Here is a 16,918-nt window from a genome sequence, read left to right as displayed (position 1 = left end):
GTTTTTCAGTTTTCTCATTCCACGAGCCTTACGATCCGCCGTGGGTGATAATGTTCCATTTTTGGTAAAATGATCCATGGAAGTAAGCTTTGTTGATTCTCTTGCTTCTCTGTTGACCTCTTCTTCATCGGCTCTATTAAAGGACCCAACCTCTTTGTCTCGTGGGGTCAAGGGTCCGTCGAGAGAGGTTATGTTGCCCTCCTTGGGTAGGCGGTTACTGGCGAGGAGGTTATTTGACTCCGATTTGGAGGTACTTTGTACTTGTTTGTGGATAATGTATTTCCCTGCCCTCGGTCTATGGCCTTTATTAGGCCTGCCTTCATAGTGGACTTGTAGGGACGTGTGTGCTTGGGTGCGAAATTCACGCGCTTTCATTTTCTCCCGGGCTTATAGATCTCTGTTGGGCTTTGTTTGGGAGTTTGAAGGGGAGGGGAAGGAAAGGATTTGGGGGGGTGAGAAATATAGGGGGAAAATTGAGAAATCTTATGATTAATATATTTTTAATTTTTAAAATATTATAACAACATAAATTAAATTTGAAGAATTCATGTAAACCTCCCAAACCCCCCAAAACCCTCTTCCAATACAACTTTTGAGTTTCCAAGACGAGGAGGGTTTTATATTTTGAAAAAAATAAACCCCCAAAGTCCTCTCCTCCCAATGTCCTCTACTTCTTCTTCCACTTACTCTTTCCTTTTTTTCCAAACCGTCGTCTCCCTTCCCCTCCAAACTCGCAAACAAAACCTTCGAGTCCTCCGGCTGGTGAGTTGAAGGGAAATGGCTAACTATTGGTTTGGGACTTGTTCGTTTGGAGGTATAAGTGAAAAACTGGTGACGAGAGGTATGTGAATTCTCACACGTGTGCACAAGGAATGTGCCTAATTGAGTTTTACATCTGTCACTTTTAGCAAGGAAATGAGTGTAGCTATGTAGCCGATGATTTTGTAGCCAATGAAGAAAACATTTAAACCTGCAGTGATGCTGGTGAAGCCAACGGTGCTTTTTATGAAAATGCGAGGCTTTTTGTGAATTTTAATGAAATCGTTAAGAATGAACCTGATTGGAGTGAATTTGCTCGTATATGTCTAGATTTGAATGACACTAAAGATAGGACCAACATTTCTAGTTGTTGTGCTCATGTGTCATCATTCATGTACAAATGCTAAGAAGTTTGTGGGGAATCAAAAGTCTTTAAATCATGAAAATAAAGAATATTGATGGTTGTTTTAATTAACAATCATAGTTCCACGTTCAACATTATGCCATTAAAATTCATATATTCTTAATATGGTGTTTCCTTTGTTAAATGCAACAATCAATAACAAACATAGTAGTTCATTTCAAATGAGAAGCAGAAATTACCGAAGAAATAAACAACATTCAATGATGAAAAGCTTCAACAATAAAAGATAGTCTAATAGCCAAGAGGGGCACTTAAAGCAGCCTTAGTTTTTAAAACTTGTGCCTTCTTTTGAATGATAGTCTCCAAAACATATTCAGAAGATGTCAATTGATGCTTAAGATCTTCCACATGTTGATTTAAAATGTTTATCTTCAAACGAATATCTTCAACTTCCTTGGTGACATGCTGTTTGGAATACGATGGCTTTTGCAATGCATTTTCAGAGAATTGTAATTCATGAGACAAAGCGCGCTTTTCAACACCATCCAACCAATCTTTATCAAAACCACATCTGCGCACATCTTGTAATAAATCAACAAATTCAGAGTGGCTTGAACCTAACACATCCAACGCACTATGAGTTTGGAGGAATCGCAATAGCTCAGCTAGGCAGTTGTAGGAATAACCCTTGTATCTGCTACTCAGTGAAGTGTCCCTTAGAAGAACTGAAGGATGCTTAACAAGGAAGTCAGTCAACAAAGACAAGTTCTCAATAGCCAAATGCTTCTTGGAGACTAGATTCTCAAGCTCCTTTGTCACAACCAAAGATGAACTTAGATCTTTATCTATTTGAGAAGGGTCCCCTGAAAGTATAGGAAAGAATAATTATGCATATTTGAGCAAAGAAAACTAATTAAAAATAAAATGAAACAATAAAATACCTTCAGAAGGCTTTGAAGGAAACTGAGATGCAATAGAAGAGGTTCTTGATTTGAGCTTACTTTCAGTATTTGATACATTATCATCATTTAGAGAAACTGTCCAAAAGGTGGGAAAGAAGAGAGTTAAACTTCAAAATGAAAAGGTGATGAGGTAATTGCTTATGAAAACAACACTAATCCAAAGAGTTTTCACCTTGATCATCATTAGTGTTACTAGTTTCCTGCCAGATTTTATCATCAACATATTGAGTGGTAACATCACCATCTTCCTACAAAATTCATATAAAAGAATGATATTATCATCAATTCTTACTATTTATAGCATCAGCCTCGCTATATATATTTTTGCCTAAAATAAGCTTACTTCATTATAGAAAGAAAAAAAAAATATAAAACAAAAGAATCCAAATGTCAAAAGTAGTAGACTCCAATTATGTTCTCTTCTCTATATATCAAAATTAGTTTAAAGCTTGACTCTTATAAAAAACATGACATGAATATTTGTAAGCCGAACACCGTGTTAATTTGAAGGCTTTATTAAATAAAATAAACTGACCTGTGAAGTTGTTTTATGCTTAGATGAATGAGGTGCTGAAGTTTTTGTCTTGGCATTAGCTGATGTGATTCCTTCTTCAACACATATTTTGATACCCTGCTTAAAATTAAATGGATGTTGAAGATTGTAGTATAATTCAATTCCTACATTGAAAAAGTGTTAAAAATAATACAAGAAAAATGAGGGGAAATGCCTTTTGTTTAGGAGAAACTAATTGTATAGGTAGCTCATTCTTTGCTGTTTCTAAAATGGTTGACAAAGTTGATGCGACTTTTGTTTCTGACGTTGAACCCTCCAACTGATTGCATAACAAGAAAATGTAAATTAGTTGCAACATATTTTTAATGTTTCTTTTTTAGCTTTATATTCACAATGAGGTGGTACTATATTACATTATTTTCTTGAGAAGGTTTGACGGTAGTATCAATTTCTCCAAGTGGACGTTGCTCATTTATCAACTCCTGTAATAAGAACATATGAATTAGTGATCTTGAGTTATCAATAAAGTCCATTACTTACTAGCTAAGGCTTGGAGAGGAATATGAAAATTACTTCTGAATTTGTTGGTATTATTGCTACTGATGGCATCTTTTGTTGAGGAACATTTTCAACAAATTCATGCTCTGTCTCTAGTGTTTGTTCTATTTCTTTCTGCACAAAGAATAAAATGTTTGATTCAAATACATTGTATTGGTGATTGTATTCATATGTGGTTAGGTTAAATAAATAGAATAGGATTGACCTGTGAAGAAGTCAACTGATGTCCAGATGTTGCTTGAACTTCAGTGATTTCTGAACTTGGATATTCATTACAAGTATCGTGGCCTTTGAACTCATCATGTAATTGCTTGAATAGAGTCTTCAAATAGTCATAATCTATGGCAAAGTAAATCAAAACGTCTACTTTTAACTCTAAATAGTCAATTTCAAGTTCAAAGACGTACAATATTGTCTACTTTTAAAGTTTTCTATTTGATAGGTTACTCCACATGCCCTTACATTTTAGAAGATTCAGTTATTTATATCCTTTAACCTAATGGTATGTTTTTATTTGCTGTAAATATTAATGCATGATATGTAATTATTGACAGCCAATATTTAATAGTTTTAAATATAATGGATAAAGTGTGTACCGTTGTCAAACCAGACAGAAGGTAAACCAGAAATATTATTTTCGAAGTCTATTGTTGATGATGAAGCCAGAGATAGTGTTTGACAATTCTGTATGAAACGATGTTTTACAGTTTGAAAATGAATTCCCTGGACATCACTGAGGCTTGGTAGATTTTCAAATACTAGATATTCTAGATTTGGAATCTCCACTTTCTGATCATCACCTTCATTTGCAAATATTTCATCCAGCTCATCTGCTTCTCTTATCACTAGACACTTTAGCTCAGGAAGGTCTTTACATATGGAGATTGGAAAGACATATTTCAACTTGTTGCACTTTACTACAGCAAGAGATCGTAGCTTTGGGAAGCATATCTTTGTAGACATAAAAATTGAGGATTTTTTATTCTCCAAATCATCTTCAATAATATACTTCAACTCTTTGCATTCTTCAATTCTTATATGAAGCAACTGCGGCAGACATCTTAAAATAGAAGTGGGGAAAACAATTTTCAATTTTTCACATTGCTTGATTTTTAATACTGTAAGGTTTTGGAGGGAAAACGAATTGTTGGGACCCACAAAAAGGCATGTCATCATAGGCAGAACATTCAAATAAATGAATTCCAAACCTAATTTCATTTGTTGTTCATTTATTTCATTGAGACAAAAGATGCTTTCTACTTTGGAGTTATTATTTACCACGAGTCTTCCCAAAGCGCTAAAATGCTCGACATTCCCACTCAAATCCTGTAATAAACGAATGGGAAATAAACACATTAATAAAATAACAATAACAAAGGTTTGTAAATATAGTTGAGATGATAAAAGACTATTGAAACATTTGATGTCCTAGAGTCTTGATTCGAAATCGTAATTCCTCTCATCTTTTCACTTGGTTTATGTTAGTTTTCCCATCACGTTTTGAAACAACAACAACAACAACAAAATCCAAACCTTATCCCACTAACATTATCCGACTAATATTCTATCGTAAACCTTATCCCATTAATATGTTTATGTTAGTTTTCGACTAGATGGATTAAATTACACATTAATGTTCTATCGTAAACCATATTTAGATCCAATGAATTAACCTTAAAATCTTTTCTAGTTGTCTCTCTTATAGTTTTTATAGGTCTTCGTCTACCTATTATGATCTGATTGTCCTCCATTTGATCTATTCTTTCTAATACAACATCTACAAGTCTTCTTTCTACATGTCCAAACCATCTAAGCCTATTTCCTACCATCTTTTCTACTATAGGTGCTACCCCAACTTTCTCTAATGGGGTCATTCCTAATCAAATCTCGTCTAGGCTTACCACTCATCCAACACAACATCCTCATCTCTGCTACGCTTACTTGATTCTCGTTTTGGTTCTTAACTGCACATCACTTTGTACCATACAACATCGCCGGTGTGACTGATGTTCGATAGAATTTTTCATTCAACTTAAGTGGTACTTTTTTATCACATAAAACACATGAGGCTCTTCTCTATTTCAGCTACCCAACTTGAATACGATGATTTATATATGCTTATATTTCTCCGTCATTTTGTACTATGGACTCAAGATATTTAAACCGTGTAACTTGGGATATGATATGATCTCCAACTTTCACCTTCAAGGTAGAACTAGTTCTCCTTTTACTGAAGTTACAATCCATATAATTTATCTTGATTCTACTCTGGCAGAAGTCATACGCTTATAAGGCTTGTCTTCAAGTCTTTAACCTCTCATTCAATTCCTCCCTCGTGTCTCTAAGCAGGACTAACATCATCTTCAAAACTCATACATCTCGGTACTAACTTTTGGATGTTTATTAGAAGTACAACTAAAACTAAAGTAAAAATGTAAGGGCTTATGGATGACCCTTGGTGCAATCCTATTGTTATGGGGAAATTGTTTGTAGTCCCATCGTGTGTCCTAACACTAGTCAAAATTTCCTCATAGGTATCCTGGATAGCTCTAATATAAGTAATCCTAACTCATTTCTTCTTTAGGGCTTTCCATAGAATCTCTATAGGCACTTGATCATACTCCTCCAAATCAATGAAAAAAAAAGAATTTTTTTTTACATGTCTGACGTCGCTCCATCACACGTGGAAGTAAGTAAATCACATCCATGGTCGACCTTAGACATAAAACCAAATTGGTTATCACTAACTTGGGTCTCTTTTCTTATTCTTCGTTCAATCACCCTTTCTCATAACTTCATGGTATGACTCATCAATTTATATCCCCTATAATTCACGCAATTTTTTATTGTTCGTATAGATCGGAATTAAAGAGATTCTTCTTCATTCATCTAGTATGTTCTTTGTCATGATCATGAACTTGTTAAAATGTTTTGACAGTCAAACAATTCATTTATCTTTAAACATTTCCACACTTCAATAGGTATGTTGTCTGCCCCAACTGCCTTCCCATTACTCATCCATTTCAAAAACTTATTTTACCTCGTACGCTTACATCCAACAATAGTAGTTATAGTTTTGATCCTTCTCTCTGATGTCTAGCATGTTAGAGGCTGGTAAGATCTCATATCCTTCATTAAATAGGTTGTGGAAATACTTCTTCCATCTATCATTTATATCTCTGTCCTGAACCAATACTCTACCCTCCCTCCTTGGTACCTAAGTATTAGAATAATATGTCAAAATCTTGACTTCTTGCTTCGCTCACCACATTCTTGGTCTCATTCTTAGCTATCTTATATTTATCCCAAGTTTCGACATTTTTACACAAAGACCAATCTTTAAAATATTGCATTTTAAATCAAACTTTACATTGAACATTGTCATTCAACCACCAAGATTATTTATCCCTAGGTCCAAAACCTCTTGGTTCTACCAACATCTCTTTTACTACCTTTTCAAACTCATGTGACATCTTGTTCCACATACCATTTGTGCTTCCTTGTGGTTGCCTAAAACTTCCCTCTATAATCTTGTGTTGGAAAATCCATTGTTTTTCACCCTTTAAATGCCACCACTTTATACACGGAGTCCCACCGATGCTTCTTCTCTTCGCACTCCTCTTAACCCTTACATTATCCCTCTCTCCCTAGTTATAACACTATATACAAAAAAGTGTGTGTCCCTTAATATAAGATCATCTACAAATTTCTAGATGCATTTAATACTCTTTTTCAACTATACATTTATTAATACTATCAATGTACTAGGAATATGAAAAAGTTAATATTAAATATATCTATCACAAAGGACAATTTGGTAATAGACACATATATTTGTGACAACTTTATTATTTCAACAATTTTTTTTAATACTCATGTTGTTTCCAAGCTACTCCTGTAAAAAGGGACGGAGGGAGTAATAACCAATACCCTATGTTGGCCGTTGGCATCTAACACAAATCTCTCCTTTTACCCAGGCTTAGAACCAGTCCTGACATAATTGCTTTGAAAAAATAAATAAATAAAAATAAGAGGAATAAAATACTATCAAAGCGTTAAAATTATATGCATATTTAAGGTAGGAATTGTGATAAGCATCGAAGTACTTGAGCACCCTCCCCTTAAACGCTAGTAAATTTTTTATTTCTATTGATCTAGTGGCCAACACAAACTCAAATGAACATACACATAGAGAGGATGAGTGCAGTGACCTGAATTCAAACCTAGGATTACACATAAAATATTTTCACAGTTAAACCACTATACTAGAATAACGAGGACAAAACACTAGTAGCTATCAAGGGAGAAAAACAAAATCATTTAAGTTCTGTAAGAAATATCAATACTACTCAATATATGACATACACACCATGTCCAAATTTATAATGGAGACCAATTAATATGTTCAACCGATTTCAAGAGAAACATAATTGTAATGAAGTCTAGGAATTAGTTAAAAGAAACTTCTATTCTTAACAATTGTGAAGTATCTATCTTTATAAATTGTTATCAAGAATCTTATATGTGAGATTTGAATTTTTTTTCAATACATTCCCTTACGTGCAACACTATTGGGCTTGATGTATGCATAAATTATGGGTAGCCTGAATCAATGGTCTCTGATACCATGTTAAATTTTATTTTGAGTCTAACTTATTCTTACAAAACCGATTCGTAAGCTAAGGAGAATCTCTCTTTATAAACTCTTGTCAAGATTATTATCTCTCCCATGTGAGACTGGAGTTTTTCCTAATAATATTATTGTTACATGAGATGATTTATCTGAGAGACAACAACTCAAAGATAAGTTATGAACAAAGTTTGAAATGAAGGACCTTAGATAACTCGAGTATTTCTTGCGAATTAAGGTAGTTAACTCAAAGAAAGGAATTTTTATCTCTCAAAGAAAATATGTGCATGACCATTTACAGAAAAAAGAAAAACTTCGTTGCAAACCTACGAGTGTTCCCATTGAGAAAAATAACAAGGTGAGCTTTGAGGATGAAAGTGCCAAAGTTGACAAGGGTATTAGGAAAGTTCAATTATTTGGCACACACCAGGGCGTATTTGGCATATGCAGTGAGCGTGATTAACTAATTTCATGCATGATTCAAGAGTGAGACAATTGCAGGTTGTAGATCTTCTTCTACAATATCTTAAAGCCACTTCAGGGAGAGGAACCTAGTTTAAAATATATGGAAGTGTAACTATGAATGCTTACACTCATTATGATTATGCAAGTTTAATGAGCGATATAAGATCTACTTCAGGTTATTGTACCTTTTTGTGTGGTAACCTTGTTGCTTGGAGGAGTAAGAAGAAAAAAGTAGTTACTCGATCAAGCGCTGAGGTAGAATTTAGAGCTATGTATGTCACAAGTATTTTGTGAACTATTATGTAAGAAACAAGTGCTAGAAAGTTTGAAAATACAGTGTGAAGGTCATTACTTTTATAAAAATAAATCGACTATTAGTATTGCAGATAATCTTGTTCAACGTGACATGACAATTAACACATTGAGATTTACCAACATTTCATCAAAGAAAATATGGATAATGAACTGATAACGACAACGTACATTCCTTATGGGCATCATCTGAAAGATGTGTTAAGGAAGGGCTTATCAACAGAACGATTCAACTAACTTACTTGCAAGCTGAGGGGAAGTGTTGTAAATAATGTTGTTTTTACTATCCTTAGTAGTAATTTTTATCTTTATTTGTATTTAATCCATTAGTCATTAGTAGACCCATTAGATTAGATTTGTCTATATAAACACATTAGTGGTTGTACATTATTCATTACCTGAAGTATAATATTCAATTTTCACACCTAGAAATAATTCATATATCGAAGACTTTTTTCACTCTATTCTTCACACCTTCCGTCCAAATTTTTTGGGTGATATTAAAGTTCAAAGAAGTAATTTGTCAAGAGAAGTAGGTGTTAATGGCATAAAATAAAGTTCGTCAAAAAGGACTGTGATTCAACGTAAAGTGGACATTTTTGGAGAAACACGAAAGGACTCAACAACTGATGCAAGATCGACAAAGAAGAAGGCTAACAAAATAAGACTACGTAGAATGTCGGGCCACAACATGTTCCTCTTACAAGCCTATATATTGGGGAACATGACTATTTGAAACATGTGTTATATCAAGACCTCAATTAGACAAACTTCCGGTCGACAAAGAGTAAATGTGAAGTGAGTTTACTCACAACACACGATCTATTGATAATAGCTTAGGAGTCAACTGTCATCATCATGGTCTACCACTGAAGTGGAAATTCTTAGCAAATGCTTAGCCTCCTTTATCAGGATCATAGTGAACCCTACATTTTTTTACAGGTAATTACTTTTTTGTTCTTTAGTTATTATTATTAGAGTTAATTGTATAAATTGACCCATAATATACCAGAAGTCTAGAAATGACCTATAAAAATAAAATAAAATAAACTTATAATTTATCCAATTTAAGATTCTTCTTATTTTTAACCATACGTGAAGTCCAGAAAAGTGACTTATATGTTTAATTTTTCATAATTCTTTGCAGGCATGTTTAGGACGTTAAAATATGATTATTATTTTTTTACACAAAAAAATAGAATTTTTTGACAAATGACGGATTGATTATGAATTTTTAAAGCTCCAAAAATTCAAAAAATAAAACAACAATTATCTCGACCTATAAATCGAATTTTGAGTATATTTTTTGTAGGTACATATATAAAAATACATAGAAATGATATATTTCATAGCATTTTGAAGACGCCTCGGTTTATTTTGATTTTTCAACCAAAACGTTCAAAATTGTAATTTTGATCTGAGTAAGCATATACTCATAGGTCAAATTTTGTTCCCTAAATTTGCAGGCATGGTTGGAACATGATAAGAACATGCACCATGAAATTTTGGAGTTTTTAAACGAGGGACAAATTAATTATGAATTGTTTATGAAATTCATAAATATAAGATGAAAATTCATAATTAATCTTTCCCTTGTCGGAAAATTCTAATTTTATTTTTGGAAAGCCGTATTTTAACATCCTAAACGTGCCTACAAAAATCGTGAAAAACTTCAACCTCTAGGTCACTTTTCTAGACTTCGTGTATATTACAAGGTCAAAAATATGAAGAATCTCAAATTATAGGGATAGAATATGAGTTTTTATTTTTACAAGGTCATTTTATACTAAAGGTCAACCTTGAAACCATTTTTAAGAGGTTTATATTAGACGCATCCTAAAAAGTGATATAGTTTGAAAAAATGTAAAATATGTTTTTAGTTCATATAAAATTGTTATATTTTGTTTTTTGACCTAGCATAAAAAAAACCGTATTTTTCAATTCTTACAAAATTATCTTGGAAGATGTTTATGTTGAAACAAACATGTTTATCATCCTTCGAATTTTAATTTTTTTAGGCATATTTTGAACATTATACAATGTTGCTTCACAAATATTTTAATAAGATAAGATTAATTAAATATGAATTTTTTAAACTCCTAAAGATTAAAACATAAATCTAGAGAAACTTTTGTGGAGGAACTTTTATATAAAAAAAATCATTTAAAAATAAACATGTACATAACGATAGAGACTAAAATTGTTTATAGAATAATTTTGTATTAAAAGTGTTTATTTTTATGGAAACGAAAAAACGGAATCTTATAATTCGTAGCACGAAAAATATATTTTGATTGGTAGTTTTGTATAACTCTGATGTGCTAAAACCATCATGGATTAACTTAGAACTGTCTCAAAGATAAGGCTACTAAAACCTTCGTTTTAGTCCTACCAATAAAAAAAATATTTTTTATTAAATTTTATAGACAAAAAGACCTCATATGCACACAAAATCATTTATTAGATTCACAAACAACAAAGATATAGAGAAATATCAAATATGGATGGATACCTTGGTGATTGGACCGTCCACAAATCTTGTTGCAGAATGATGCATTGTGAAATCACCAATAGATTTGATAGCAAAGTGTTGGCATTCTAGGAGTTCAAGATCTTTCAAGTGTGGAAATGATGTGCGATATTGTTTTGGAGACATTCCGACTAAACTTGGCAGATTCCAAAGAACAAAGGTCTCCAATGTTAAAAGATGAAGATGAATCTCAATGTGGTTTTGATGATCATCAGTGTCGTGTCCAATTATGTATTCCAATTTCTCACAATCTTCAACTTTGACATTTCTTAAATTTGGGAAGACATTGGTCAAGTTATTGCCACCAGTGTTGTCATGATCATCAATGTCTATTATAATGTGCTTCAATTCGTCACACTTACTAATTGTCAAAGTCTCCAACAACATTCCTGGAGCAATCGATAGGATGAATACTGATTTCATCTTCGAAATATTCTTCAGTGTAATCTCTTTAATATTGCATAAGATATGTGATTGTCTTGAAAGACATTGAACACGTTCCCATATGTTAAGGGGATATGACTTTGATTCCTGCAATTATATAAAAACAAATCATTTTTCTATTTTTCTTTTATATATTGTAATTATTTCTCTCCTACAATACAAGTCTGAGGCTTACATTTATGGGTTTATCTATAATTAACTTAAAGCTAATAAACACTTGAAATAGTATTAAACTTGTATACTATACTATTAATTGGTACATATTATACTGTATTAGTGATTTGCAATTATATTAATTAATAGTAATCTTCAAGCTTAGGATGTCTAATAAAACGAATTTAATAAGTTTTTTTTTAAATAATAAAATGTCTCAATAGTTTCTTATTAAAAAAATACAAAAAATAACATCACAAAAGAAAGTAAGAGGGTTACCATTAACTTGTTCTGAGGTTGATCATGAGTATTTGTGGCACTCTTCAATTTGTTGTGCCCATATTTTTTACCACAACAATATATGTCAGTCCATGAAAACATATTGCATTTGATTGGCTTTGATTGTTCTTCTGGCTTGGAAGTATCTCCAGAAATGGAAGATGACCTCTTAATGGGTGAAGTCATGGCACCATAACATATAGGGAAAATGTCAATCATTTTTGGTAAACCACTAAGCTCCATATTTATGAGGGAACCAAGTTTGACATCTTTGCCAAATATGTATTTCAGCTTATCACAACTATCAATTGTGATGGATTCTAATGCTGGAAGATCATGAGAAGATTGAAACGGAAGTATTAATTCAATTCTTGGACAACTATAAATACTAAGAACTTTCAGTTTCTTAAACATTGAGCCATGACTTGTGCTGTCATTATCATCAATTATTTCACCTCTCGATTCATCTATTATTATGTTTTCAAGACCCTCACAGTCATATATTTCCAATCTCTCCAACAACACTAGGCTAACAGCAGTTGACAGTTGAAATAGGGAGACCAACATCGGGCATCCTTCCAACGACACACTCTTTAGATTGAATAGGTTTAGTTTGCACTTAAATAAGCTTTTCAAATGTTTGCAATTACTGATGGACAGATCCTCTAAACTGTTCAGAGAGTCAAAGGAAAGAGGACCATTGAACAATTCTTCCAAATTATCCATTCCTTCGAGCTCTAGTACAACCAACTTGGAGAAGACTTTTGATACTTGAGAGATGACATGCTTAGTGTCAATAAGGCACTGTAATTGTGAAATGGATCTCAATTCAAGCTCAACTAGATCATTCATACCATGTTTCAAAGGAATCATCTCAGGTATGATATTTCTCCATCCCCCCTCGATTCTTCTTAGTCTAATAACCTCTGCTTCTTGCATACAGTACTTGAGTGTTGTTTCAGATAGGAAAATATCCTTATTGTAGGCAACAGACACACACTTTGATAATGATTCATCCAATGGACGCTTATTTGCATTGATACTAAACCTTTTCAATTTAGGGAAAGTTATTTCTCTGCAAAATTCATTAAAGCTTCTTTTGAAATACAACTCTTCAAGTGATGAGCATCCTTCAATCACTTCAAAAGGATTTTTCCTTTCAATTCTACAACTTTCCAAGTTCAACAATCGAAATTTCTCTAATTTTGTGATTTCATGAGGCAATTCATCAATGTTACAATAATCCAAATCAAGTGTCTCAAGACTTTGCAGGTTTCCCAAAATAGAGATTTCACCCAAATTGACACCTGTAAAGAGAAGCGATCGAATCTTCTTTAACGACTGAATTGAATGAGGTAATGATATATCTAGTTTAGAATATCGATGATGGATTAAATGAAAAACTCTAAGGTCCATAATATTTTCAAAAAATGAGTTCGAGACTTTGATTTTCACATTCTGACAATCTCCATCCTTATGCACAATGACAATTAGAATCTCAAGCTTGGAACCATCAAGCTTAAAGGAAAACACATCCTTAGGCTTGCCTTCACATAACAAATATTTAATATTGGTTTCCCTTTCAACCATTGCCTTTTGATTTTTATTATACAACCTCATTGTTTGAATCTCTTTGTTCGCTATCCATTGGGCTGCATCACGAACCAAGTCATGCATTTTCACTCTGCATTGATCGGTCTCCAACAATAAACAAGAATCTAGGAGTTTATTTTTGGATCTAATAACTTGACTTCGAGCATCTTCGTAGCTGTCATAATCTTCCCCAACAAGGCCTCCTCCAATGCCGAATCTAGTTAGCCTTTCGAGAGAAATTTCTTCATCTTCTCGAAATATAGAACACAAGAGGAATAGTTTCTTGGCCTTCTCATTTTTCATATAATCATAGCCAAACTTAAAGCATCCATAAATTTTAACAAGATCATCATCAACAACATCGTTCATGGACATATGTTTCTGCGAGGATTTTAAGGCCACGTCCCACTCTTTTGGATGTTGTATTCCCTTCAAACTACTAGCGATAACAGCAATTGCAATTGGTAACCCTTTGCATTCATTTGCAATTTTACGGCCCTTGGCAAGCAAACTTTTAGTTGAAATTTCTGTTAGACCAACATGCCTTTGGAACATGGTCCATGCCTCTTCATCAGATAAGAGCTCCAGTTGGAATGTCTTACTGCATCCTAATTTCTTGCACACTAAGAGACTGCGCGTGGTTATAAGAATTCTACAGCCTTTGTGATTGTCACTGTATGGAATACCAATTTCATTAAAATCAATATTTCCCCACACATCATCCAATATTAGAAGAATCTTCTCACCATTGGTTAATCTGCTCCATAGTATTTTGGGTCTGTCTGATTCATTACAGTCATCAAGTTCCAATCCCAAAGCTCTGGCAATATCATCTTGAATCTTTTTGATATCAGGAAAAAGTGACACTATTGTATCGATGATTTGAGTAAATTGTTTGGACTGCTTAAGTTCCTTACCAACTTCTTTGGCCAACGTAGTTTTTCCTGTGCCCCCCATCCCTTGCAAGCCAGTTATATAATTGTTGTCATCTTTCAATGCATCCAAAAGCATTCTGTATTTTAATTCCCTGCTTTTAAAATGAAAATAGTGTTGGGATGAATAACGTTCAACATCTGGATAACGGGCAGGGAGTTCAATTGAAAGTTGCTTTCCAGTTTCAATTAATCTTTTCATTTGCTCCTTCTTATTTGTCAGTTGCTTCCCCCTTCTATATCGCCATATGCAATGAGAACAAAATCCAAAAAAACATTTTTGTTTTGTTCTTGTGTCTTCTTGAATGAGGGTATCAGCTTCTTCTTCCCAAAAAAGAGCATTAGCTTGAACATCTTCTCCACTTCTAGTTGCCACTTCAACACGTTGCTTAAAAGTTAACCTTTCCTTTTCCAACCTAGCCTTTTCTTCTTCAAAATCCTTCGCAATGCACGTGAAGCAACATATATAACTTGATTCTTCTATCGCCCCATTTATTAATTTCTCCACATATGACTTCACCAAATCAGTCAAGAAACTCGCCATCTAAATAAATTTCAATAGATCAAAGTTAGACATGTGTGTGTGTTGTATTGAAAAATAAAATGGTTGATAATGAATCTCGTTCTCAGAGCATATCATTCATATTAAGTAATCAATGTTTCATAGTAGCTTTCTAAAATACCAATCCACTGTTTTACCAAGTGGTGCTTTTCTATTACTATCTAGAAAATTTCTTCTTTGTTTTAAATGTTTATTCTTGTTCTATCTGCAAAATGATATGAGAATGATCTTATTCTATTATTGAGTGGCCTGTCATTCTATGTAAAAATAGCATCTATTTGGATAACTTTATCATCTAATGAGCAACATTTCTCTGTTTTAATTTCATTACTTTTTGCAATATCTAAACTTAATCAAGTTCTTGCTTATGAGGTCACTATTCTTCTGCTACTGCATTTGAAACTATTTATTTCCTTATAGCATTAGTGAAACTAAAGTTGAAACAATCATGTTTCTCCAATGCATTTTCTGTAATGTGCCCTTAATTCTCTGTGGCCGATCGTAAATGAACTTAAATATGTGTTTTGAGTTCCAAAAGACATTACTTTCTTGTCATGTTTGAATCTGAACCGTAGCTTTCCGTTTATGAATTAATTAGTCGAAGCCTATTTTGTTGCTTTTACAATGATTTTGAGGTATCAAAACACTAGCAAGTTCTGTTATATTAGTTTTCAAATTTATATTACATTTCCAACTCATTTCTGCAGCATGTGCTTGTGGCTAATATACTAGCACTTTGAAATGTGGTTTCTGTCCTGTGGTATGATAAGTGGTATTCAAATGTATTTTACCAATCATTGTGATAAGTTCTGTTATATTAGCATGTTTGCTGTTTTTTTTGTACACAGTAGTTGTTTTGATGACAATGTTTTTTGTACACAGTATGTGTTGGTGTTGCATAATCTAGTTTTCGAGTCTTGGTCGTGTCCGTCCTGTGCGTGAATTGTTAGATCTTTAGATGCTTAGAAATCAATATAAGATATCGTATAAATCTCTAGATTACTTTTTTTAATAGTTAATCGATTAGGAAGCTTTTGTTAATCAATTAATTGAAGGGTTTAATCGATTAAATTGTGTCTGTTAAATCGATACCATATCTTCTTTTATTTATCTATACATCATGGTTGAATACTTCAATCAAAATTAGACTAAATCATATGCTATGTTGCAGGGTATTAAGAGGTAATGGCCAGGTGGTAGATGGCGATCGAAGTATGGTTTATGCACACAAGGAACTTCCCGTAAAAGCATAATAGCTATGCAATCAGTTGAATCAGAGATTTATTTTACACACCGTTGGATCATTGTTGTTCTCATCAAACATGCAGCTATTTTCTGTTCTAATTCAATATACAGAAGTATGCTGGCAGTGCCTACTACTCTCATGATCTATGATATATATTAATGTTGTTTAAGTGTTACAAAAACTTATGAATGGTTTAATTTAGGAGTGATTACTACTGTCATGATCTATGATATATATTAATGTTAAGTGTTACAAAAGTTTGAGTTTATAACAATCTAAGGGAACCGTGACCCTACCTTATAAGTTGATTCTTCTTGTAGTAGAAACATTGTTGAATGAAATAGTGGGTTAAAAATGGTTTTGCAAATGAAATAGTGGGTTAAAAATGGTTTTGAATTAAAAAAAATATGTTTTTTTTTATAAAAAAATGTTGACTTAAAACAGGTTTGAATTAAAAACCAGAGATTAAAATGTTGGTTTTGGTTTTGGTTTGGATTCTAACCATGAACACGTCTAGTTATTTCCCATTTGTTAATGCTTGAAATTAGATGGCCACTTGGTTAAATTGACTGCTTATGATATTTTTGAGGATTTTGAGGTTTAAGGTTTAAGCTT

The 16,918-nt window shown here is 33.0% G+C and overlaps 2 protein-coding genes across 2 annotated transcripts in view; both read right to left on the bottom strand.

Annotated features, from left to right (window-relative positions):
* The window catches only part of LOC11438694 (uncharacterized), a 101,746-nt gene that overhangs the window by 84,298 nt on the left and 530 nt on the right, over window positions 1–16,918 (bottom strand). The window contains exon 3 of the mRNA XM_039831340.1: window positions 12,058–15,039. Within this exon, the coding sequence (XP_039687274.1) occupies window positions 12,058–15,039 (2,982 nt within the window). The remainder of the gene's footprint in view (window positions 1–12,057; window positions 15,040–16,918) is intronic.
* LOC25491108 (uncharacterized) lies at window positions 2,658–4,477 on the bottom strand. The gene is made up of 5 exons (XM_039831341.1): window positions 3,754–4,477; window positions 3,363–3,496; window positions 3,173–3,271; window positions 3,013–3,081; window positions 2,658–2,918 (listed from the first exon to the last, which is right to left on the bottom strand). Exons 1-5 carry the CDS (start codon window positions 4,373–4,375, stop codon window positions 2,757–2,759), a joined length of 1,086 nt encoding a protein of 361 aa, XP_039687275.1. The 5' UTR covers window positions 4,376–4,477; the 3' UTR covers window positions 2,658–2,756.

Source organism: Medicago truncatula, chromosome 3, assembly GCF_003473485.1.
Source record: "Medicago truncatula cultivar Jemalong A17 chromosome 3, MtrunA17r5.0-ANR, whole genome shotgun sequence".
Taxonomy (NCBI): Eukaryota; Viridiplantae; Streptophyta; class Magnoliopsida; order Fabales; family Fabaceae; genus Medicago; species Medicago truncatula.
This window is presented reverse-complemented; position numbering and strand designations above follow the sequence as displayed.

What these genes read in the sequence shown, in the direction of transcription:
- LOC25491108 (XM_039831341.1), bottom strand. Translation starts at nt 4,375, where the DNA reads ATGAAATTAGGTTTGGAATTCATTTATTTGAATGTTCTGCCTATGATG. An exon ending in TAATACCAACAAATTCAGAA is followed by an intron (nt 3,082 to 3,172) that starts GTAATTTTCATA and finishes TTCTTATTACAG; the next exon opens with GAGTTGATAAATGAGCAACG. An exon ending in AACCTTCTCAAGAAAATAAT is followed by an intron (nt 2,919 to 3,012) that starts GTAATATAGTAC and finishes TTATGCAATCAG; the next exon opens with TTGGAGGGTTCAACGTCAGA.